General features: G+C 45.4%; 2 protein-coding genes across 2 annotated transcripts; one reads left to right on the top strand and one right to left on the bottom strand.

Annotated features, from left to right (window-relative positions):
- Window positions 1-3152: 3152 nt before the first annotated feature.
- On the bottom strand, window positions 3153-5245 carry LOC308679333 (uncharacterized protein; the record flags this gene model as incomplete). Its single annotated transcript, XM_081346940.1, has 2 exons — window positions 5049-5245; window positions 3153-4091 (listed from the first exon to the last, which is right to left on the bottom strand). Exons 1-2 carry the CDS (start codon window positions 5055-5057, stop codon window positions 3153-3155), a joined length of 948 nt encoding a protein of 315 aa, XP_081203066.1. The 5' UTR covers window positions 5058-5245.
- An 8163-nt stretch (window positions 5246-13408) lies between these two features.
- LOC308679332 (WD repeat-containing protein 73-like) lies at window positions 13409-25153 on the top strand (the record flags this gene model as incomplete). The annotated part of the gene is given in 9 exon segments (XM_081346939.1): window positions 13409-13455; window positions 15701-15768; window positions 16659-16680; window positions 16682-16742; window positions 19040-19128; window positions 21234-21301; window positions 22894-23058; window positions 23833-24204; window positions 24778-25153. Coding segments are annotated over 9 exon segments (1134 nt in total). The 3' UTR covers window positions 25020-25153.
- Window positions 25154-26615: the final 1462 nt, after the last annotated feature.

Below are 26615 nucleotides of genomic sequence, written 5' to 3'. Positions count from 1 at the left end.
ATTCTTGACCGCAAATGCCACCTTCCCTTTCCTTCCCTAAGTTCAGGTAGTCCTCGAGTTAATGGCCATAACTGAGCCCAAAATTTCTCTTGCTAGGCAAGACAGTTGTTAAGTGAGTTTTGCCCTATTTTACAACATTTCCTGCCGCCATTGTTAAATGAATCTGGCTTCCCCATTGACTTTGCATGGTAGGGTGACTGCTGCCGCAGCTACCGCACTTAGCGTCGGGGTCTCTCAGTCGGGTTGAACTCTCCCTCATGGATCTTTGTTGTGGTGGTGGCTGTTGTCTTCTGGAACGGTCTGCGCCGTCTGGGCGGTTGGTCCTTGCCGGCATCTTTCCGACCCTCCGGGTGATTTCATCTATGTCCGATTCCCATGGGTAGTCCTCCTCCCCACCGTCCACATGGCTTTCCAGGTTAATTTCAGTTGCGGCGCCATTGCTATTGTGGGGGGGGTCGCGTCTCCCTTTAGACTCATAGGTGAGTAGTTCATCCAGGACCTCCTGCAAGTTTCCTGGGGGCTTCGCGATTATTCTATTTTGTAATTGTTCATCTCGCAGCCCAAGGACCACTCTATCTCGGATCCGGATTTCTAAATTGTCATATTTGCAGCGTAGGGCGGCTTCCCTTACGGCAGCTACGAATTGGGTTATTGACTCGCCCGGCTTCTGGTTCCTTTTCTCGAATATTCGCCTCCAGTAAAGTTCCGACCTCTTGGGGGTGAAGTGAACCTTTAGCTTAGCCAGAAGATCTGCGTACGATACGCTTGCCACCGGTGCCGGTTGGCACAGACCTACAGCGACCCGGTAAACCGGCGTGCCGCTGATGGTCAGGAGTGCTGCCGCCTTCTTCCGGTCGTCCGTTATGCCATTCACTAGCATGAACCCCTCGGCCTGGCCGACGTACTCCTCCCAGTCTTCCGGGTAGTTAGGATCGAATTCCTTCAGCGATCCTACTTGTGCCATGTTCGCTTTTGTGTTGCGGAGATCAGCAGCTTTCCGGCGATCAGTAGCTTTTCGGCTGACGGCGGTTCAAATCTCCCGCTTCCGCATGTAGCTTGCTTCCGCCTATTCCTTCGCTGTTCCGACGAATCCCACCTTCGTCGCCACTGTTGTGTTCGGATCGACGACACACAGCGAGGCAATTGTAACAGTGATGTTTATTGATACACATGTAGTGAACTGAGCTGCCCAGCCCGGGTAGCTAATATATATACGTCCAGCAGCCGCTGGACGCTAGCCAACCCCCGGCCCGGAATCTCCTGCCAAGGAAACAACATCCAACCCGGGGTCGTGGATTTCCCGCCGGTGGAAAACCACTCCCCTACTAATCTACGTATACAACAATCCGGAAGCCATGCCCACCCCATTGCCGGCAATGGCAAAACTCTCCCGATACGTTGCACGACGTCATGTGACGTCGCGAGTTTGACATGTCTGGTTGTAAGGAAAGAAGGATTGTTTATAGTCTTCTGATAATAGCAGTAACATTTAGACTTATATACCGCTTCACAGTGCTTTACAGCCCTCTCTAAGCGGTTTACAAACTCAGAATATCTGAGTCATTTTACTGACCTCAGAAGGATGGAAGGCTGAGTCAACCTTGAACCGGTCAGGATCGAACAGCTGGCAGTCAGCAGAATTAGCCTGCAATGATGCATTCTAACCATTACACCATCACAAGTCTTATAAAAGTCTAGAATAGGCAGACGCCAGCTTTTAGAAATGCAAATGCAATAATCCATTCAGCAAGGTTGGAGCCAGGAAGCTAGAAATTAGGAAGACAAAGACACCTAAAATCTACATACCCCCACCCAAATTCTAAGGACAGGAGACATAATAGGATTAACCCACCAATACCAAAAGGGCACACTCAGACTCAGGTCAAAACACATGAAACAGGAATACAAAGCCTCAAATAGGAACAGGAAACAACCTAAAGAGCCCCAGAAGGTATAAAAGCCCATCACTCTGCTCCATGTGGTCTCTTTTTCCAGAGCCGTCTTTTTGTCTGGCTCTCCTCTTCAATAAACTACAACCTTCTTTCTAAAGCAGTCTCCATGTTGTTTATTCCCGGCTTGGACTGGATCCTGATGGAAGATTTTTCTTTCAACAGAATAAATTCATTAAAGAAAGGATGCCAAAGGAAGGACAAAATGAAATGTGAATGTCAAAACTTAAAATAATTTTTAAAATGATTGTAAATAATGAAATTGAATTGTTGAATTGTCCCATGGCGAGTTGGCCTGCGGTGAGTTGGCTACATTGAGTTGGCCATGGCAAGTTGGCTGTGGCGAGTTGTCCATTCCGGTTGACCGATGTGGAGTGGCCAGCACATTAAAACATGGGAGACAAAACACACTAGGCACATCCTTCATGGCCAACGCAAATCCTCAGCATGCAGGACATAGCAGAGGAGGAAGAGTGAGAAGAATGGCTGGCACTGTGTCTTGCATTCGTTCATTTGGACAAAAAAGGAGAAGAGCTTTTGTTTTTACAATTATTTTACCAAGCGCATTGAGCTCTCTTCAAGTTAACCGGATCCCATGGGAAACAGTTAGGGTTTGCTCACCAGAACTTGCTTCTGAGCATATTTTCCACACCCCACCCCAACCCCAGGTAAGTTGCACAAGGAAAACCAGTAGGATTCAATAATTTTTATTTTTGACTTTCTTTAACTAAGCAAAAGCTAATAGAAATTTTAAAAAAGAAAAAAGATAGTGTCATGTATACGCACATGCACATATACATATATACATACATACATATATATATTGAGCTCCGGATGGTGCCCGACCTTCGCTCCTTCCGTCGCGATCTAAAGACATTCTTATTTGAACAAGCCGGCCTGGCCTGATGGGGGATGGGTGGGGTTTTTTATTGTTATTTTAATATTTGTATTTACTGTTTTTAGTTGGGCATATATTTAATCCCTTTTAACTTTTGTATCTCTGTATTTTTTATGCTTGCCCTGTTCACCGCCCTGAGTCCTCCGGGAGAAGGGCGGTATATAAATAAAATTATTATTATTATTATTATTATTATTATTATTATTATTATTATTATTATTATTATTATTATTATTATTATATTACACATATACAAAGGTTCTTCATATGTACAACTACAGGAGAGAAAGGATTCCTTTTGCTTGTCAAAAAGGTAAAAGGCCATCATTTCTCCACTCGAGATAAGGGGAGAAACGGCGCACAAGTCTGTCAATGCTCTGGTCACTGAGGAGCACCAAAAGGCTGTGAGAGATGAACAGCGGATTAAAAAAGTGAGTGTATGCCAAGACAAGGCCAAGGAACAGACAGCAGCCAAAGAGCAACATCATCAGAATTTTGGCTGCCGTCCATAACCAATGCAGAACCTTCCTTTCCTTTGGCCAGTCCCCGGCCACCCCCACCAGCCTGGCCTCCACTAGTTCATGCGTCAGGACGCCCGCTGGCATCTGGTTCTCCTGGTCCAGCCGCACAAACGTGGCCTGCTGCACGCAGAGATCCTCTTGGTTTTGCAGATCTTTGATGCGCTTCCTCCTGTCTTCTCTGACTTTCTGAAGATCTGTAACTTTCTCCTTCAGTTGGCTAGAATGGATTTTCTCCACATGGAAGCTGTGCTCCACCTTAGCCAGTTTGTCCTCCAGATTACGCAGGGACTTTTGAACCTCTGACGGAAGGTTCTGCATCTCTTCGAGGTTGTCCTCTTGGCCAGGCTTGTCGTCTTTGAAGACGGCCACTTGGCTGGTGGCCTCGTGCATTTCCTCGTTGAGGTCTTCGTTGGCTTTCACCAAAGACTTGTTCTGCAGCGCTAATTCTTGGATCGCCATGTTGGCCTGGTCCAGCTTTTCTCTGATGTCCTCCACCGTTTTCTGCAGGTGTTCTATTGTGGACTTAAGGTCATTCACTGTGTCCCGGAGAGACTTCTGCTGCCCTTTGATGCATTCCTTGTCTTTGAGAAACATCTGATTCTCAGCATCCAAGCAGGCTAAGGTCCCTCTCAGTTCCTCTACCTGGAGACGGAGACTCTTGTTGGTTGCAGAGAGATCTTCCAGGGGCTCCGTCTGCTTCAGAGTTTTTTTCAAGATGCTGGTCTGTTTCAGAAATGGAGACACACAGTCACACCCTGCCCTCAGTCCAGAGGTGATTTTGCTAACCTGCTTTGGGCCATTTCCCCCTCCCGCTCTCTCCCTCTCTCTCTCCCCTCTCCCTCTCTTTCTCCCTCCCTCCCTCTCTCTCTCTCTCTCTCCCTCTCCCTCTATCTATCCCTCTTTCTTTCTCCCTCTCTCTCTCTCCCCTCTCCCTCTCTTTCTCCCTCCCTCCTCTCTCTCTCTCTCTCTCTCTCTCTCTCTCTCTCTCTCTCTCTCTCTCTCTCTCTCTCTCTCTCTCTCTCTCTCTCTCTCTCTCTCTCTTCTCTCTCTCTCTCCCTCTCTCTCTCTCTCTCTGTCTCTCTCCTCTCTCTCTCACCCAACCCACTTCACAGGGTTGTTGTGGTGGGGAAAATTGGAGGAGGAAGGAGCATTAGATATTTCACTGCCTTGAGTTATTTATAAAAAATAAAAGTGAGATTAAAAATCTAATAAGTAAATAAAAAATAGTTCAGTCACAAGGGTGAGTTCTTTGGGAAATCCCCAGTGACACTCCAAAGGTAAAACTAATCGTCAAAGACCCTTTTTTTTTTCTACACTTCTTTTCCATCAGGCTGACCTGGACTGACAGGGATTTTAATTATGTTTTTAATTTTTAACTTATTTTAATTTTAATTTTAAATTTATTCTACAGGGGCCATTAATTTAATTTTCTTTTAACTTCTGTATTATTGTATTTTATTGTTGTTAGCCTCCCTGAGTCCTTCGGGACATAGGGCGGCATATAAGTCCCATTAATAAATAAAATAAATAAATAAATAATTGCATCAAGGTGGGGTCGCGGCAACTGAATGGAGCTGAGCATTTACTGCCCGGATGCCTTTCCTGACACCTATGTGGAGCTCACAACAGATATTTTCTCCTTGTGCCGCCTGACCCTAACCCTCTTACGGAGATTTGTACCTTTGCCATTGTGGATGGTGCGATTCAGTCAGAGGTGTGGAGGTTGATCTCAAAGCAGGTGTGACCACTTTTCTGGGGTAATGCTGAACCCCACTTTTCTAATCTCACCCCCTATATAAATAAATATTAAATAAAACAATTTTGCAGTCGCTTTTCTTCTGATCCAGGTATTTTGGACCTGATCTAGCAGTGCTGCTATCCAGAATAATCAACAATGCTGGAAATGTTGACACTTGCCATGGTCACCCAGCCAATGAGGTTAGGAGGAGCAAGTGATGTCACAAAGAATGACTTTGATTTGGCTTGGACCTGAAATTTGGGGGAAATCAATCCTCTGGTTGCCTTCCCATCAGGGCCTGGCCCATTAATTTTAGTAGCAAACTACTGAGAGGTTTTTGCAAGCGAGGCCTGAATTAGCTTCAACCAAAGCTAGTCAATCTAAATCACTATATTTGGACTTTGGCTTGATAGAGCCATTATTAGAATCATCTAATTGCCTATTTTGTCAGTTACCCAAAGAAGCTAAAAGGCTAAGAATGAACACATCATGAATAGGAAGTATTAGTGTAGCTCGGGGGTCTCCAAACGTGACAGCTTTAAGACTTGTAGACTTCAACTCCCAGAATTCCTCAGCCAGCTGAGAAATTCTGGGAGTTGAAGTCCGCAAGTCTTAAAGCTGCCAAGCTTAAAGATCCCTGGTGTAGCTGATCGATTGTGAGTTTGTGACTGTGCTGAAGAATTCTGCAAGTGGACCCCAATACAGCTAGTCCTCGGTTTATAGCCATTTGTTTAGTAACCGTCCGAGGTTACAATGGCGCTGAAAAAAGTGACTTAGGATCATTTTTCAAACGATTGTTGCGGCATCCCTGTGGTCATGTGATCAAAATTTGGATGCTTAGCAACTGACATGTATAGTATTTATGACAGTTGCAATGTCTCAGAGTCATGTGATCATTTTTGCGACTTTCTACTGTCACTGCGTGTTTTTTTAGTTTTGCCAGCTTCGCTCATTCCTAAGTGTACATCTTTTTCTGCTCTGCAACTGTGTATTATCTTATCTTGTAACCATAGTAACTCCAGCTATGTCCAGCCAATGTTTTGGTTTTAAACTGTTTTGTGCGCAGGCCTAGAAAAAGTTCAGTTTCAGTTTTATTTTCTCCTTCTGCCTCATGAGAGAATGTGGTCAGTCTAGGTCTTTGGTTTTCTCATTAAAAGTTTTACTATAGAATATGTCTTGGATTTCTTTTCTTTGATATTGACCATGCAGATGAACCACGGTCCATCCACCTCTGGTCGGACTGTTAATTGTTCTGCGACATTTGGTCCCCGAGGATGGTTTATTTTTATTTTCAAGATTTATTGATAGGCAATTAACCAGGCAGTTAGTCCAGCACTGAGGAGGCTGTGATTCATTGCAAATATGCCCAGGAAAAGCAGAAAGAAAAAGGCCGGTTATCCCTCTGCTGAGGAGGAGGCAGCCGTTCCACAGAGAGATCTTCCTTTAAGTTTACAGACTCCGTTGGCATCGGCTACACGTCTTGGAGAAGCAGCCTCTGAGCCAAGGTCAGTTTCACCATTTTCTGTTTTTACAGACTCTCAAGCTGATGCCCCAGTTGTAACCTCTGCTCATGGGGATCAGGCTGATTATGAGAGATTTGGTGCTAGACCTAAGGCTTCACTAGGGAAGGAGGTGAGCCATTATCCTTCAAGCCCTGAGCAAAGACTTTGCACAGTTATTATGAACAAATTGAAATTTTAGAGAAGGATCTGCTAAACGCAAGGTTGTGTGCAGCATGGTATGAAAAGCATGGGAGACCCTCTGCTGGCATTCAGTTTTCAGAATCGGCCATTTTGCCTCCCTCTTCACAAGCAAAGCCACACCCACAAGGGATCGCCATTTTGCCTTCTCCCTCAAAGACAGAGGCACGCCCACAGTGGAATCTTGTGTCAGACGAATGGGAGCCTGACTGTTTTCTGTTTCAAAGAATGCAGAATGCAGTTTCACAGATATCCCTTCAGCAGGCATCGCTCCAAGCTGCCACACCTCCTCATTCATTGGGAGCTTCAGTTAGAATGCCTATTAATACTGCTACTATTAAAGTTCCTGTCTCAGATGGAGCACAGCAGCCTTTACCCCAACTGCAGCCTCCACTGGTTCCTCAAATACAAAGGCCATTGCTAACTGCAGGCCAACTTAATGTAGCATCTCATGCACCAGCATCTTCTGCTGGCCAGGGTGGCATTGCAACTCAAGTACAGCCACCCCCAGCACCAGTACCTGTAGCAGCTTCAATGCAACTGCCACAGGCCTTGGCACAGGTGCCACTGGTGCCCCCTGCTGGTTATGTCCGGATGGCACAGCCTGCACAATCAGCGCCTCCTGCAGGCCAAGTCCCAATTGCACAACCTGCACAGCCAGTACCCCAATTGCATGTTCCTCAACAGGCACCCTCTATTGTACCACTGGCTGGTGATTTAAAACTGAAGCAGTCAGGACAGAATTACAGGGCATGGGTCAGTCAAGTTGGACTTTTGCTTCGTAGAGAAGGTACCCATGTGATGGTGTTTAATCCTCCTGCCCAGCCATGGCCTCCTGACATATGGGACTTGAATAATAGAGCATGCACAACGTTATTGATGTCCATGGACACTGAATTGCAGCTCACTTTTTCACAAGATGCAACTGCCCAACAAATATGGGCTCAATTAGAAGCATGCTACCGGCCTACGTCCATTGAGTCTACATGTTTGCTTTTGTCTGAGTTCCATGGTTCTAGATTAAAACCTGGTGAGCATATTGGAGAACACTTAACTAAAATGAGAGGAATAAGAAAAGAACTGGGTGAAAAAGGCTATCCTATTGATGACTTTCAAATGATCAGCATTATCATTAATTCTTTGAATTATGAATGAAAAGATGCTATTTCTAAGATTAATCAAGTGCCTATTGCTCAACGCACAGTGGATCATGTATGCAGACTTTTAACCGAAGAAGAGGCACTTATGCAAGCCACGCCACATTTAAGGGAACCACCTGCATCGAAGGCTCCAGTGAGGCGTCCCTTCCGTGGAAGAGCCTACGTTCCAAGGATGCCAAGATGCTACATCTGCAATCGTGTGGGACATGCCACCCGGGATTGTCCCCAACGGTTTCCAGTGCTCGCCATGTACCAGCCCAGAGGAACAGATTCCAGAGGAGGCAGAGGTAGAGGCGGACGACAAGGTCGTGGTCGTGGTCCCAGGCATGATCCTCAAGCTCCACTTGCCACATTGGTTGTAACCAACGATCCACAGCCTCAACCAGAGTATGACAGACGCCTACTTTGGACTTTGGACAGCGGAGCAGTATTACATGTTACCTACAGAAAAGAGCTTTACACAGAGATGCACGAGCCTGAACCTGAACTTTGTGAACTGTACTCTTTTTCAAATCATCCTGTTCAGGTCATGGGAAAAGGAACTGTTTATATTAAAGAGCTCGGTGCATTCATTCCCGATGTTTACTACGTTCCGTCTGCCAGTAGTAATTTGCTTAGTTAGAGTTACTTGTCTAGGGTGTCAAAATTCCAGGTACACCATCTCGAAAAAGCAAGTTATGTAGTTAAAGATGGAGATATTGTTGCTGAAACCATGTTGATTGGTGGTGTTTATTACTTAAAACCAAAGTCTAAACCGCAAGAGCAGGCAAGTATACAAGCTCCAAAAAGGGAGAGCACAGGCCCAGTGAGAGATGTCCCAGAGAGAGAACCTGTTGCTACTCCAAAGGCTCCTAAAGCCAATAAAAGGACAAATAAGACACAGGTTGCTCACAGCAAGCCTGAGGTTCCTAATAAAAATGCTAATGTTGAGAATTCACTAACAGGTAAACCTTTGCATTCCAGGTGTATCCATAAGTGGCATAGAAGATTGGGTCATGTCAGTTTCCGTGTTCTGAAGAAGATGCCAGAGTTCGCAAGAGGTTTGGATCTTAAGGGGTGTAAGGTGTTCTTGGACTGTGCTGTCTGCAAGAAAGCCAAATCTAAAGCAGCAGCAATTCCAAAACGCGCTACACGCCTGTCAACACGCATTTTTGATTTGGTACACACCGACATAGTGGGTCCTTTTGCACCAACAATTGGTGGTAAAAGATATTTCTTGACAATTGTTGATAATTACTCTAGATATGGTTATGTATTTCCTATGAGAGAAAAATCTGAGACCTTTCAGATCTTTAAAGACTTTGCCAATCTTGTCTATACCCAATTCGAAGTCAGCATTGCCAGAATTCAGAGTGATCGTGGTGCTGAATTCATGTCTCAGCGTTTCCAGGACTGGATGTGTAAGAATGGGATACTACACCAGACCTCAGCTCCTTACACTTCGGCTCAGAATGGAGTGGCAGAACGCAGAAATGGAGTTCTGCAAACCATGATGCGTTGCCTTCTTGAAGATGCTAACCTCAGTCTTCCATACTGGGGTGAAGCTATCAAATATGCTAACCATATCATCAACCGCACTTGGAGTAGTGTGATAAATCAGACCCCTTATTTCATGTTATATGGACACAAGCCTGACCTCTCACGTCTCCATATTTTTGGTTCCTATGCTATGGTCAATATTCCTTTAGCCCAAAGAAAGAAAGGGGGTCCTGCAGCAAAAAGGATGAGATTTATGGGCATTGATGATAATTCAAAATGGAGCAAATATATTGACTCTCATCACGTCGTAGTGATTTCACAATCTGCTATTTTTGAGGAAGATGCTGACTGGTCCAGGATTCATTCTAACGATCCTGGAGTTTATTTTCCTTGAGATGGTGCTGCTGATGCCACGCAGCCTGATGGTCGAGATGCACAGGCGAATGTTCCTTCCATGAGTTCTTCTCAACCCACTGTTCCGTCTTTGCAAGCCGCAAATGCTGCTGGCGATGAAGACGAGGACGAAACGGAAGAAGAATGGACAGCTGTTCCGAGACGTTCCAAGAGGACCACAAAGGAAATTCCACCAAAACGGTATTCGTGGCAAGTAACGAAAGCACCTTTACCTTTGATCTGTAATGTTACACTTCCTCCTGAGACGTTCACACAAATCAAACATCTTCCTGAAGCAGAGCAAGATAAATGGTTTGAGGCAATGCAGGCTGAAATGGACAGTGTAAAGAAACTTCAGGTGTTTACGCCTGCAAGCCCTCCAGCAAACAAGAAAGTCATTGGCACTCGATGGGTCTACAGAATTAAAAAGAAGCCAAATGGTGAGTCGTTGTACAAGGCCAGACTTGTAGCCCAGGGTTTCGCTCAACGTTATCCTGAGGACTATACAAATACTTATTCACTCACAGTGCGGACTGAGAGTGTGAAAATCGCCTTAGCCACTGCAACTATCCTTGGCCTAGAGGTTTTCCAGTTTGATGTTGAAACAGCTTATCTACATGCTGATCTTGATGAAGAAATTTATGTCAAAGGTCCTTCAGGTTTCCGACAGCAAGAAGGGGATACTTGGTTTCTACACAAAAGTCTTTATGGTCTGAAACAGTCTGGTTTAATGTGGTACTTATGTCTTTCTGACAAACTAAATTCAATGGGCTTTATTAAGTCCGAAACAGATGAATGTGTGTTTACAAAAAGATCTGATAATAGGTATGAGATAATTCTTGTTTATGTTGATGATATTGTTTATATTGGTCCAAATAAGCAGATGAGTGAATGTTTTGCTAAAGCTTTACAACAGTTTTTCACATTGAGGTCTTTAGGACATATTAACACTTATTTAGGTGTTCAAGTTACCAAAACTCAGAAGGGGTTCAGTCTTACACAGGAAGATAAGATTGAACAACTGTTGCATCACTGCAACATGAAGGATGCTAAACCTGTGAGTATACCCATGCAAACTGACTTTCACAACTTGACACATGAACCGAGTCCTGAGTTCGAGGATCAAACACTTTATCGCTCAGTCATGGGGTCGCTGCTATATGTTAGTAGTTGGACTAGACCTGACATTGCACTTAGTGTTAATCTCCTATCACAACATGTAGGCAAGGCAAAGCAGTTTCATTGGACATGTGTTACGAAATTATTGAGGTATCTAAAACACACCAAAGACATGAAGTTGTTGTTAGAACCCACACATACTGACTTTGCAGAGTTATGTTGTTATGCAGATTCAGATTGGGCAAGTGATAAGAAATCACGTAAAAGTACTTCAGGTTATATGATGTTTTTGAATGGATTTACTGGCATGTGCGTAAACAGAATTTTGTTTCGTGTTCTTCTACAGAAGCTGAGTATGCTTGTGTTTCAGATGCATGTAATTCTCTAACGTGGTTTGATGCTTTAGTCACAGATATCTGGACACCTCCGATTCAACCAATCACTGTGATGGAGGACAACGAATCTGTGGTCTATGTACCTGAGAATCGCTTTACAGGTTCCAGGTCTAGACACATTGACATCCGTTACCAAAATATAAGACAAGCAGTTAAACAAGGTTTTGTCAAATTGCAGTATGTGCCTACACATGGCCAAATTGCTGATATGCTGAACAAACCACTTCCTACAGCCCAACACGAGTATCTGCGCAAGAAGATGTGTCTTATCTGATTTTCTGCTTCGCTGACAAAAGAAGGGGATGTCACTGCGTGTTTTTTTAGTTTTGCCAGCTTCGCTCATTCCTAAGTGTACATCTTTTTCTGCTCTGCAACTGTGTATTATCTTATCTTGTAACCATAGTAACTCCAGCTATGTCCAGCCAATGTTTTGGTTTTAAACTGTTTTGTGCCCAGGCCTAGAAAAAGTTCAGTTTCAGTTTTATTTTCTCCTTCTGCCTCATGAGAGAATGTGGTCAGTCTAGGTCTTTGGTTTTCTCATTAAAAGTTTTACTATAGAATATGTCTTGGATTTCTTTTCTTTGATATTGACCATGCAGATGAACCACGGTCCATCCACCTCTGGTCGGACTGTTAATTGTTCCGCAACATCTACCATGCAAAGTCAATGGGGAAGCCAGATTCATTTAACAATGGCGGCAGGAAATGTTGTAAAATGAGGCAAAACTCACTTAACAACTGTCTTGCCTAGCAAGAGAAATTTTGGGCTCAGTTATGGCCATTAACTCGAGGACTACCTGAACTTAGGGAAGGAAAGGGAAGGTGGCATTTGCGGTCAAGAATGTCCGGGCAAAGATGTGGAGGTAGAAAGCTCAACACTGATCATGTTTTTTTAAAAAATGCCTAGACCATGGCCTGCTTGCTCTCCGCAGGGAACACGCTTTAAGGGAGTTAATTAACAGCATTCACATGAAAAGAGGAAGGAGTGTATCTACCAGCATACCTGCAGGACAGGCAAGCTATAAATTCATTTAGAGAATACGTAAGGTAAGAGTGTGGACATTGAGACTTTGGAAAAAGTTTAGAGAAGAGCAACTAAGATGATCAAAGGCCTGGAGATTAAAACATATGAAAAATGGTTGTAGGAATTGGGTCTGGCTGGTCCAGGGGTAGGCAACCTTGGCTCTTTTATGACTCGTGGACTTCAACTCCCAGAATTCCTGAGCCAGCACGGCTCAGCTTGGAAACCTCTCCCTTTCCCCTCAGCATGGCTGGCTCAGGAATTCTGGGAGTTGAAGTCCACGAGTCATAAAAGAGCCAAGGTAGCCTACCCCTGGTCTAGTCTAAAGAAAAGAAAAAGTAGGGGAGACATGATAGACATATTCCAGTATTTGAGGGTCTGCCACAAAGAGGAGGCGGTCAACTTATTTGCCAAAGCACCGACAAGAAACAATGGTTGGAAACTGACCAAAGAGAGAAGCAACCTGGAATTAAGGAGAAACTTCCTGACACTGAGGACAATTAACCAGTGGAACGTCTTCCCTCCAGAAGTTGTGGGTGCTCCATCCCTGGAGGTTTTTAAGAAAAGACTGGACATTCACTTGACTGAAGTGGTATAGGATCTCCCGCTTGAGCAGGGGGCTTGCACTAGAAGACACCCCCCCCTCCAAAGGTCCCTTCCAGCTCCGTTCTGACGTGCCCGCGTGTATGGTGCAAATCCAATGCGTTGGGCTGGCTTAAGAGATCAATTTTGCAAGCGAGTAAGTCACTTCTGCACGCAGGCGAAGGTGTCGCGGGAAGGTAAATCTCTGCGAATGCTAGCCCGGACCAGATCGCAAACCCCATCATCCACAGGCAACGCGCTAGCGACACCAGCAGAGCCGCGAAAGACCCGCGGTCTCTGCAGCCCCCGCCTGCCCGGGGACTGGAAGGACCCGAGGGGGCGGAGCGGATGGAGGAAGGGGGCGGAGCTTCAGTGTCCCCGCCTCGGAATTCCCAGGAAGAGGCGACGTCATTCGTTTTGCCGAACGCTCGCGTGGCCGCGGCTGCTTCCGCCATGGAGGAGGAGGAGGAGGAAGCGTGGTTGATGGACTCTCTCAGGCTGTGAGTCGCCTTCCCTGGCCCGGAGGGGAAAGACAATTCCCATCTTCCCCAGCCAAGCCTCCTCCCCGACCTGCCCCAGAATGATGGGAGTTCTACCCTCGTGCCTGGGAGGGAGGGAGGGAGGGAGGGGATCCTCGGTGGGCGTGAAGCGCCCCCCCCAAGCCTTCCCCTCCCCCATGTCTCCCCCCCACACACACACACTCGCCTTCAGTCTCTCATTTTAGCCAAGCGGGGTTTCGTTTCCAAATTCGAGCAAAAAGAAAAGAAGAAATAGGGGAGACGTGATAGCATGTTCCAGTATCTGAGGGGCTGGGCCAGGTTGTTCACCAGAGCACCAGAGGGCAGGACGAGAAACAATGGTTGGAAACTGACCAAAGAGAGAAGCAACCTGGAATTGAGGAGAAACTTCCTAACAGTGAGGACAATTAACCAGTGGAAGAGCTTGCCTCCAGAAATTGTGGGTGCTCCATCACTGGAGATTTTTAAGAAGAGACTAGACAATCACCTGTCCCAGATGGTGTAGGTTCTCCTGCTTGAGCAGGGGGCTGGACTAGAAGACCTCCAAGGTCCCTTTCCATTTCTATTACTTCTATTCTATTCTATTCTATTCTATTCTATTCTATTCTATTCTATTCTATTCTATTCTATTCTATTCTATTCTATTCTATTCTATTCTATTCTATTCATCTTGGATCCCTTTCCGATCCTTTCAATGGGCGATGCATTGAACGCCACCCTGAGAAACAACTGGCTGATGAGAGGGAATGGATGGGGTGGGGCGGGGAGGGGGGGTGTCTGTTCCTGGCTTTGCCATTGCATTAGTCATTGCGATATCATTGGATTGCTAGCCTAATGAATGGGGTGCTTTCAAGGTGCCTCCCACCCACCCCTCCGAACCCCCCCTTTGCCATTGGAGTGGTCAAGCAAAGGTCAGTTGCAAGCCGGCTTTCCCACCAACTGCTAACCTTGACTGGCCATCTTGGTCTGTTTTTTTCTACTCCCAGTCTAGCTTGTTGGCCTTTCCATTCATTATGTGCCTTCAAGTAGATGTCGACCATTAACTACCCCATAGTAGATTTTCTCATGACAAACCAGGTTATGTTGTGGCTTTTCAGTACTGTGTGAACTCAGAAAATGGCTTAATTTGGGGACCTGTTTTAAGTGTTAGTTAAAACCACAATAGAGACCAGAATTTCCACTGCTAATCAAATCACTTGTTAAGCGAGTCGAGTTTAGCAATTCACTGCCATGGCTAACTGAATCACCTGGTCCTTAAGCAAATCTGGCTTCGCCTCGTTGATCCTGCTTGTCGGAAGCCAGCTGGGAAGATTGCAAATGAAGATCACATGACCCCCTAGTCAGCACAAAGTCAGTTGCCAAGCACCCTAATTTTGATCACCCACAGGCAAGCTGTTATGGCTGTAAATGTAAGGACCGTCCATAAGTCACTTTTTTTAAATGCCATTGTAACTTTGAAAACACAGGGACGCGGTGGCTCAGTGGGTTAGGACACTGGGCTTGTCAATCAGAAGGTCGGCAGTTTGGCAGGTCGAATCCCAAGTGCCGCATAACAGAGTGAGCGCCTGTTACTCGTCCCAGCTTCTGCCAACCTAGCAGTTCGAAAGCACGTAAAAATGCGAGTAGAAAAATAGGGACACCTACGGTGGGAAGGTAACAGCATTCCGTGCGCCTTTGGCATCTAGTCATGCCGGCCACATGACCACGAAGACGTCCTCGGACAAGCTCTGGCTCTTCGGCTTTGAAATGGAGATGAGCACCGGCCCCTAGAGTCGGAAACGACTAGCACGCATGTGTGGGGGAACCTTTACCTTTACCTTTAACTTTGAAAAGGTTGTTAAATGGTTGTAAGCCAAGGACTATCTGTAGTTACCAGCATGAGTCTTGCCTTGAAGTGCTCCATCTACTGATGATCTTGCTTATTATTGCACTATTCCAGGAGTCTTCAAACCTGGCCCTTTTGTGACCTGTGGACTTCAACTCCCAGAATTCCTCAGCCAGGCACATGTCCCTGGCTGAGGAATTCTGGGAGTTGAAGTCCACAAAGTCATAAAAGGGCCAGGTTTGAAGATCCCTGCACTATTCAGACAACCCCAAGGTTTGCAGGTCCAGGTGATGCTCCCCTGTTCTAGCCTCAAGATGGGAGCATTGCTGTCTTCAGTGGGGCAGACCATTGACTCTTGACCCTTCTAAATATTCCTCCCCCCCCCCCTTTCAACTTGCTTAGATACAACGACCTCCATCTCTTTGAACTTCCCGGGCCCACCAGAGTCATCGAATGGACAGGGGACCAACGTGAATGACCGTTCATTGCCTTTCAAGGTTTGACCTGGATGAGTTGGGGGCAGCTGCTGTGTGTGTGGGGGGGGGGTGTCCTGAGAAGGGTTTTTTTCCCCCAGGGTTCCACATTTCCATGCCATGGAGATGGATCGTGATTTCCTCAAAGATCACCATCTGCCTCTCTGGTAGAGCAGATCATGAAATGGGATCCCCTTTCTGGGAAGGCTAAGTTGAAAATAATTGCTCCGATGGGCTAGGTAAGAAGAGGGCTTAAAAATGTGGGTTCCCAGTAAGCACAGGTAGTCCTCAACTTACAACCAACACTGGAACCAGAATGAGTGTAGCTAAGAAGGGGTTGTTAAGCGAGCTGGATTTTATGAACTTTTTTTTGCCATGGATCAGTGGTGGGATTCAGCCGGTTCCCACCACTTTGGCAGAACCGGTAGCTAATTTTTTTGTTGCCCAGGCCCAGAATGGACTTCCAGAAGCGGCATCCACACAGAGAACCAGTGGTTCACATATTTGAATCCCACCACTGCCATGGTTGTTAAGTGAATCGCTAGTGGTTAAGTAAATTATGTGGTTGTTAAGTGAATCAGGCTTTTACCCATTAACTTTGTGTGTCAGAAACTGGCTGGGAACATTGCAAACGATTATCACGTGATCCCAGGAGCCATAAATATTGCAAATATGTGTGCCCATAGCCAAGCACCCAACTTTTGATCACATGACCGTGGGAATGCTGCGATCATTGTAAGTGGGAGGACAAGTTGTAAGTCACTTTTTTCAGTGCCATTGTAACTTTGGTTCCTAAATGATTGGTTGTAAGTTGAGGACAACTTGCAATGTGGCCACCTTGCCTGATGACATTGCAACACTGAGAATGACTGTGATTCTCTCCCCAGGCATTTGTGTCGCTGGATACGAGGAGCAGGAACGAAATTTTGCAACTCCTTCTGCCTCCCAGGCTGCTTGCAAAACAAAATAAGGTAGAGACCACACTGGAAAGGTTGTCTGCAAGATGGCGGCTGCAAAAGGGTCGTGTGGAACTCACCTCCACTAAATGGAGGGACTGCTGTTAACTAAGCTGTTAACTTAGATGGCTTTTTAGGGAGACTGGATGAATTCACCCAGGATAGAAAACCCAATATCTGGATTTGCATTACGGGTAATGCTTGGCAATTGAGCAAGACATTTTCAAGTTAGTTTTGCCCCATTTTACGATGTTTCTTGCCACAGTTGTTAAGTGAATCACTGTCGTTGATAAATTAGTAACGTGGTTGTTAAGTGAATCTGGCTCCCAATAATAATTAGTCCTGTAATTCTATAGTCCAGTGATGGCGAAGCTTTTTGACACCGAGTGCCCCAAAAACGCGCCCCGCCCTGCCCACCCACAAGGCCGCCTCCTACCTCTAAGGCCTAGGCGGCCCTGTAGCGCCATGGTGGCCACGCCCTCTGCCCGTGACATGCAGCATCATCTGCGCGCGATGGGGCGTGAGGGCGGAGTCTTGTCCCTGCTGCCCAGGTGCCATGTCCTTGGCTGCACTGCTCCGTGTGGGCCGCGCCTGGGGGCCACTCTCCTATGGGGGGGTTTGCTGGTGTGGAGGGGGCCGCGGGGGGAGGCGGGGCTGGGGCGACGGTGCGCATGCCCACAGAGGGCTCTGCATGCTGCCTCTGGCACGTGTGCCATAGGTTCGCCACCACTGCTATAGTCCATATAATGGCTTTGCTTGATTTTCTCTTCTTCCAATAACATTCCCTTTTGCCAACCTTAAATTAATACAGTTCTTATTATTTGAATAAATGACCACTAAATATAAACATTTTCTCATGTTTCTGTAAATAATAGCCACCGGAATATAAAGCTTCTTTTCTCATTGATCATCTTGATTGCCTTGTCATAGATCCTGTTTACAATTTTTTTAAAAAAAATATAAACCCAGACAACGCGCTGTCTACCAAATATTAAGGAGATTTATCTTAAAAATCAATAAAACATTTAAAAAAACAAGAATCTGGCTTCCCCCTTGATTTTGCTTGTCAGAAGGTCGCAAAAGGAGATCGTGTGGCCCTGGGACAGAGCAACGGTCATAAGTGTGAACCAGTTGCCAAGCGTCTGGATTTTGATCACATGATCGTGGGGAAGCTGCAAAGGTCGTAACTGTGAGAAATGGTCCTAAGTCACTTTTTTTAGTGCCGCCGTAATTCTGAACGGTCACTAAATGTTGTAAGTCGAGGACTACTTGTATATAGGAAGTATCGGAAGACAGAAGTATCACCCCAAGCTTAGCCAGCAACCCAGAGCCTCTTGCCCAAACTGATACTCTCCAAATATGAGGATTACAGCTCCCATCATGCTGAATGGTTATTGGACCCGTATGTAGCCCAGGGTAGATATAACAGCTCTCGGGGTCCCCACGGTCACATGATCAAAATTTGGGCACTTGATGATCAGCGTGTATATTTATGACAGTTGCAGCATCCTGGGATCACGCGATTGCCCCTTGCAAACTGCCCAGCTAGTCTTTGACAAGCAGTGGGGGGAAGCCCTGTGATTCACTTAACAATGCAGTGATTCACTTAACCACGGCAACAAAGGTAAAACAAGGTGTGACTCATTTGACAACCACCTTGTTTGAAGCATCTAAAAAGAGTATAAATCATTCCCCACCATTCAGTTAGAACTGAAGAAGTGTCTTGGATGAGAAGCGAAATGTTTTCAAGGCAAAAAAACAACAACAAGAAAGTCAAGTTGTCTTTTGGAAAAGCCTTGCTTAGCAACGCAAATTCTGCTCTCATTCGTGGTCGTAAATCAAAGATTACCTGTACGCAGCTATCCCAGTGGACCAAGAGGGACTCTGCTTCTCTTTCCCACAATCAGCCAAAATCATCTCGATGCTACCAGTAGCCAGAAGCACCAGCAGGGTACAGCCAGTGCAGATGTTAACTTTTTCCTTTTTATTTTATTTTATTATTTTATTTTATTTTATTTTATTTTATTATTTTATTTTATTTTATTATTTTATTATTTTATTTTATTTTATTTTATTTTATTTTATTTTATTATTTTATTTTATTATTTTATTTTATTTATTTTATTTTATTTTATTATTATTTTATTTTATTTTATTTTATTTTATTTTATTTTATTATTATTTTATTTTATTTTATTATTTTATTTTATTTTATTAAAAAGTTGTACCCAATGTTATCTTGCTGTTCTGGTCTGTTTTATTTTCTTTCAATATGATGAGTGGATCCTTGGACTTTTTTTTTTTTTTTGCAGGGCTTATGTCCGGAGAGAGATTTCAAGGTTGAAAGGGGTGGAATTTGTGATCGCCCCATCTACAGGCTCAAACACGTCCCGGGAACCAGGTAGGTGATGCCTTGTTGATGACTTAAGTTGAGTTAGGAATGCCTTGGTAAGGCTACACTTGGAATACAGTATCCAGTTTTGGTCACCACGATGTAAATAAGGATGTTGAGACTCTAGAAAGAGTACAGAGAAGAGCAACAAAGATGATTAGGGGACTGGAGACTAAAACACATAAGGAACGGCTGCTGGAATTGGGTATGTCTAGTTTAATGAGGAGAAGGACTAGGGGTGACATGATAGCAGTGTTCCACTATCTCAGGGGCTGCCGGAAAGAGGAGGGACTCAAGCTGTTCTCCAAAGCGCCCGAAGGCAGGACAAGAAGCAACGGATGGAAACTCATCAAGGAGAGAAGCAACCTAGAACTAAGGAGAAACTTTCTGACTGTTAGAACAATTAACCAGTGGAACAACCTGCCTCCAGAAGTGGTGAATGCTCCAACACTGGAGGTTTTTAAGAAGAGACTGGACAGCCATTTGTTTGAAATGGTGTAGGGTCTCCTGCCTGAGCAGGGGGTTGGACTTGAAGACCTCCAAGGTCTCTTCCAACATCTTTATTGTTCTTATTGTTGTTATTATTATTGTTATTAGAAGGCCTAAAAGGAGAAGCAAGAACTATATTTGAAAGAAACATTACCGGCCCTTAGGCTTGGGTGCTAGCCTGGGCCAGAGATATAGTGGTCTTGTGAATACACTGGTGACTTTCCCATATTGCACACAGCTATGAGGTGGTTGACGGGACTGTGATTTTTAGGCTCTCAAACATTCAGGATGCTAATGTGCGAGTAGACACAGGACCCTCCCCCAAACCAATAATCAAGGCTCACTGCAGTATTTGTGTAACACTGTGCACTATAGGAACTCCTGCAGACAAAAGAATGCCCTTATATTTATATATTTCAGGATAGGAGGAGAAAATTATAGTCACACATATCCGTAGCTAATAGATGATGTAAGCATGAATATTAATCCACAAACCTCATGTTACAGATAGTCCTCGACTTACAACAGTTCATTTAGTGACCAAAGTTACAATGGCATTGAAAAAAGTGACTTATGATTGCTTTTCACTTACAACTGTTGCCGCATCCTCATGATCACGTGCTTAAAATTCAGATGCTTGGCAATTAACTCATATTTATGACGGTTTCAGTGTCCCGGGGTCATCTGATCGCTTTCTGACAAGCCAAGTCATTGGGGAAAGCCAGATTCACTTAACAAACCTGTTACTAACTTAACAACGGCAGTGATTCACTTAAAAAGTTTGGCAAGGAAGGTTGTAAAAATGGGGCAAAATTCACTTAACAAATGTTTCATTTAGCAACAGAAATTTTGGCTTCAATTGTCGTAAGTCGAGGACTACCTGTACTTCAAGCAAGAGTTGTTATAGTCTTAATAAAAAGAAACACATCAGTTACATTGCCATAGAATTTTGATAAAGCGTACAGAGAACTAAGGACTTCAAGGCTGCCTCAATTGCCACACATTCCTTCTATGTTTCTTATCTGCTTTCCTCGTATTCATCCTGGTTTAAGGATACCCAGCATGAATCTCCATGGCCCTCTGTGAATTCAACAGACTCCACATCAAGTCTTTCTGGGGCCCCTTCAGAAGATCACCAAGTCCTCATGTTTCACGGGACAGAAGTAAGACATAATGAAGCAGTTAAGTTGGTTTCCCACTCTTTTCTGAGCTCAAAGCCCAGGTTAACCCGAAATTGTTGCCACATTGTTCACACATTTCTGAATAAGGTTGGCTCGCATGCTAGTGACTCTCTACTGCATCATTGCCTGTGGAATTCATTGCCACAACATCTGAGGATGGTTCCACCTTGGATGGCTTTGAGAGATATGCAACCAAACAAAACCTATGTTGTATCATAGTAGGTCATCTGTGGTATTCAGGCTAGAGCTGTTCCCACCAACATCCTAACCCACCAACTGTCCAATCCAGCTTAGCTTTTTTTAGAGCAGTGTTTCTCAACATCAGCAACTTTAAGATCGATGGACGACAGCTTCCAGAATTCTGTGTTTTTTGCCCTTCTACTCCATCCATCTCAAAGTGGAATTATTTTCATCACTCGGTTTCTTCTTGATTTGTGCTTTCAGCTTGCTGGTAACCAGTGGCCCACCAGACAGTGCTCTGCAGGTTTGGCGTGTGGAATCAGATGAAACAGGTAGGTGTTCTGTTCCAGCCTACAACCGGCCATGTTTGAATGTCAGGGACAACCCCTTTTTATAGTCAACAGGCTGGAAAAACCCAACCAAATTTATTTACAAAGAAATCAAAAGTTCAAAGAAGAGTTAAACAGGAATAACAGACCAGGACTCTAGCAGAAGATCTTCAAACGGTTGCCTTCAGCAACCAGCACCTCCCACACCTTCCCCTTTTATCAGCAATCCCAAGGCGTGGCTTCTCATTGCCTTCTCCCCTCACCGAGTTGCCTCATTGCCTTTCTCTGTTCTGCTCTGCTAGATTGCCTCCTGCACCTAGCGTCCCTGAATAGATTCAGCTGTGAATCATCTTCATCCAATACCTCGTGCTCACACGGCTGAGTCTGATGAGGAACATGACGGGAGGGGCCAGGCTGAGAGTCCTTCAGTGCATCAGAACCTCCCTCTGACACCAAAGGCTCTCCAAACCCCTCCTCCTCCTCCTCTTCAGAATCATCCGACTCGGCTGCCGGAACCACAGGCTGACGCTGAATCACAACAGTATGCTTCCAAGCAACTGCTTTGCTTCCCAACTGGGTTTCAAATTTAGGATGGCCAAACCCCACTCAAAGTTTGCAGGGACAAGGATGAAAAGTTTTCTCATTCCCACAATTTAATTCATTGCTTCTCTAAAGAAGACAGCCGAGTCTATCTTCAGAACAAAAATTTCTTCCAACTGTTAGCATAAACCAGTGTTTCTCAGCCTTAGAAACTTGAAGATTGGGTGGACTTCGATTCCCAGAACTCCAAAGCTAGCTGTGTGGTTTGGTGAAATTGAATGGGGGGGAAAAAAACTTCCCGAAAGCTTTGCACATCGCCTATTTCTTCCAGGCTGATGTTGGATGATGTTTGTTCACCCCTGACATCTTTCCCGTTCTACTCCTTTGAGGATACAAAAGAAAGCAGGAATTGCTTTTCGTCTGGCCTCGCCCTTATCATTCTTGACAAAAGTGCAGCTCACCAGTGCTCAGAAACTGGTGCTTTTCTCAATGTCAGTATGATTTCAGCCAGGCACCCAGTAGAACAACCAGGATTAAAAAAAAAAGCTAAGCTGCAATCTCCAAAAGGGAGAGAAATTGGAGAAAAGTGATGCTTTGGAAACTACAGGCAGTTCTTGACTTACAACGGTTTGTTTAGTGACCATTCAAAGTTACAGTGCCACTAAAGTGATTTACAACCGTTCCTTGCCCTTACGGCCATCGCAGCATCCCCAAAGTCACGTGATCAAAATTTGGATGGAGTGTATTTATAACAGTTTTGGGGTCTCCAGGGTAACGTGGTTGCCATTAATGACTTTGCCAGGCAGCTTCTGACAAGCAAAATCAATGGGAGGGGGAAATGGATTTGCATAATGACCATCTGATTTGCTTAACAATTGTACTGATTTGCTTAACAACCATTGCAAAAATTATCATAAAATTGAGTGTCTCATTTAACAACCACTTTCCTTAGTAAGGGAAGTTCGGTTCCCAATTGGGTTCATAAGTCAAGGACTACTTGTAGATGGAAATTAAGTCTTGTGGAAATTCTTATTTTTTCCTCTCCTCCAGCCTAGATGTGATTAAGCTACTGAGTGTCATCTCTCCCACAAAGACAGAAGATACTTCCTGGTCCAAAATTGCAACCAGCTGTGCCAAACAAGCCTGCATCCTCCATGGGCAAAGAATCTGCAATCTCCAAATGATGGAAGTTGAATCGGGGCAAAATCTTTGGGTGGCAGGTAGACAATTTGATTGAAAACCCTCTGCAAAATCCCGAGGGTCCATTTCTTAGAAACACAACTTCCCCAGGGGTTAGAAATAGGGAGATATGCTAGTTGTGGTTTTTTTTTCTTATTTCTGTTTCTCTTTTTGATTCTTGATCTCAGGTTAAATTCAAGGGAACAGGAAGGAGAATGAATAGACTTTAATGTGTGTATCTTTGATTTTCATCCCACCTTTTTTACTTTATAAGTAACTCATGGGAACAAACATATGTAACACATTTTTCTCCTATTTTCCCCACAACAGTCGTTTGAGCTGGGTTGGGCTGAGAGAGAGTGACTAGGCCAGGGGTAGGCAACCTTGGCTCTTTTATGACTCGTGGACTTCAACTCCCAGAATTCCTGAGTCAGCATGGCTCAGCTTGGAAACCTCTCCCTTTCCCCTCAGCATAGCTGATTCAGGAATTCTAGGAGTTGAATTCCTTGAGACATAAAAGAGCCGAGGTTACCTACCCCTGGACTAGGCCAAAGTCATCCATAAGGCAGGACTAGAACTCAGAGCCTCCTGATGATTGGCCCAAAGACATCTAGCCGGTTTTCTCACCTAATGCGGAGCTAGAATTCACAGCCTGCTGGTGATTGGTCAAAAGTCACCCAGCTGGCTTTCGTGCCTAAAGAGAGATTAGAACCCGTTGTCTCGTCATAACTGGTTCAAAGTCAGGTTTTGTGGGGGAGGTGGCAGAATTCTCCCCCACAACCCAACTCAGCTCTTTTTCCTCTTTCGATCTACAGCCTCTGCCAGCCCTGACAAAATCGCCAGTCTGGACTTCCTGGATGAAGTCACTGCTGTGGTGTGTGGTGCCAAAGGGCAGCTGTTCCTTGTGGACCTCCATCAGCACCAGGGCATTCTGGGAGCTGTGGAAGAGGCTCAGACCCCCTGGGCCCCGACAGAGAGGCTGAGCTGGTGTGCAGGAATCGGCTCTGGAGAGACACCACTGATTGCCCATCTCTCCTCGGCTAGCCTCGTTGTGTTGACGGACATCAGATACCCCTCCAGCCCCTTGAAAGTGGCCCAGTGCTGCGTTCCCACCCCTAACCTCCGGGGGGCAGATTTCCTGTCCATCAGCTTCGCTCCTGTACTGGGCAACACCTTAGCGGTGTCAGGTAAGCTGTGATGGGGCTTCGTTTGGCAAGGCCGCTAGCTGCTTTTGCCGCCATCAGTCTTATGGGGTCTGCAGGGGTGGGTGGTCCAAGGAGCAACCTAAATGAAGCCCCAATGTTCAGAGGGGCTCAGCTGGGTCATGTCACCTGTGGGTCACAGCTTCCTTCTCCTATTGTCCCCATAAGAACAACCCAATGAGGTAGGTTGGGCTGGGAGAGAGGGACTGATCCAAGCTCACCCAACTGGCTTTCATACCTAAAGCGGGACTGGAACTCACAGCCTGCTGATGACTGACTCAAAGTCACCCAGAAGCTTTTTTGCCTAAAGTGGGACCAGAACTCATAATCTCCTGGTTTCTAGGTCAGGACCTTAACCAATAGACCAAATGCTCCCTTTTCTTGATTTCCCCCCCCCCCACGTAACCCTCTGGGTTGGGACTTTGGGTTTAATAAAGAACATGTTTTTTCACACCCCTTTCCCCTCATGTGCCACCCCCCCCCCAGCTTCAACCCACCCTTCTGTCTCTCTTCCACTTTTCCAATGAGGCATTTACTTGCATTTCTCATTTCTTCAAGGTTTTGACGGGACCGTTCAGGTCTACAATACAAAGGACTGGGATTCCTCAAGGCAGGAAGCCAAACCGGTATTCATTCACAAAGGACACACCTTTGGCACCCCAGGCAAGGATGGGGGCAGTCCCATGGTCACCACCCACACTTGGCACCCTTGGAAGCCCCAAACATTACTCTCGGCTGCAAGCGATGGATCACTGCACGTGTGGGACTGGTCTGACTTTCGAGCAAGTGAGCCAGTCTGACCCCCTCTGTCTCCCTTGCCTTGGGGAATGTCCTCTGAGGTCCCCTGCAATCCCTTCCCTTCACCACGTATCCTGGAGTCTCTGAATCTAATGATATTTGGGAATAACCTTGGGAGACAGAAGGAAGAGCTGGATGGCTGAGCATCTCATAGACGAGTGATGGCGAACCTTTTCGAGACCAAACTGCAACCCAAAACCCACTTATGTATCATTGGGTGCCGGGTGGGCTTGGCCCATTGGGTGGGCTTGGCCCATTGGGTGGGCATGGCTGCAGTGGTAATGGCAGACTGGGTGGGACTAAAAAGTTCAATCCATTCCAACTTTTTAAGATTTTTTTTCCCCTGAGAGAAGTTGAAATTGATTGAACCTTTTGGGGTTTTTTGCACACAGCGGCAGAGGCCTAAACGAAAAGGTTTTATAAAACCCAGCTGGAGGCCTAGGACTGGGGCGACGGTGCGCGTGCCCACAGAGAGGGCTCTGCGTGCCGCGTGTGGCACGCATGCCATAGGTTCACCACCACGGTCATAGACATTTGGTTAGTTTAGGGTTTCTCAACCTTGGCAGATGGAAGATGCGTGGGCTTCCACTACCAGAATTCCCCAGCTGGCACAGATGAACTACTGCTCCCAGGATCTCCCAGCTGACATAGGAGAACTTTTCACCAAAGACTGACCATGAAGCTGGATAACTTGCTGCTCCTTTGAAGCTATATCACAGCTTTCTGAAACTGTTGTTAAGTCCACCCATTTACAAACACACAGACACACACATACATACATACATACATACATACATACATACATACATACATACACACATTCTGGACAGCTGACACGTGGCACGCTTACTATCCCTAACTGCATTCAGTTTCAGATAGCATATGGTTTCTTTAAGTGAATTGGATCCCATAAGAATTGGTTCAGATTTGCTCCCGTTTCAGCAGCTTCTCTCACTTTGGAAAAGTGCCCAAGGAAAATACATTGGATTCATCAATGTTTATTTTTTATTTTCTTTAATTAAGCAAAAGCCGAAAGACATAATGATAGAAAAAAAAGACAGGGCCAACAATAGAAAAAAGAAGATCTATACCCAAAGAAGGTTATATGTTTCCAACGCTGGAGAGTCCACTTTTGTTGTCCATCAAATTCCGTTATCAGGTATGCCCCTCTGCTAACTTGCATACTAGATAGCAAGTCAACGGAGGGAGAGAAGGAATTTCATTTCTCAAAATGGCAAAAGGCCATCGTTTCTCTGTTCAAGATAAGGGGAGAAACGGTGTACAAGTCGGTTAATGCTCTGGTCGCTGAGAAGCATCACAAGTGTCTCAGAGATGAACAGCGGATTAAAAAAGTGAGTGTATGCCAAGACAAGGCCGACAAATAGACAGCAGCCAAACAACAGCAGCATCAGAATTTTGACTGCCATCCACAACCAATGCAGAAACTTCCTTTTCTTTGACCTGTCCCGGGCCACCCCCACCAGCCTGGCCTCCAGTAATTCATGTGTCAGGATGCCCACTGGCATCTGGTTCTCCTGGTCCAGCCGCACAAACGTGGCCTGCTGCACGCAGAGATCCTGTTGGTTCTGCAGATCTTT

The sequence above is a fragment of the Vipera berus genome, assembly GCF_964194415.1.
Source record: "Vipera berus genome assembly, contig: HAP1_SCAFFOLD_210, whole genome shotgun sequence".
NCBI classification, from domain to species: domain Eukaryota; kingdom Metazoa; phylum Chordata; class Lepidosauria; order Squamata; family Viperidae; genus Vipera; species Vipera berus.
This window is presented reverse-complemented; position numbering and strand designations above follow the sequence as displayed.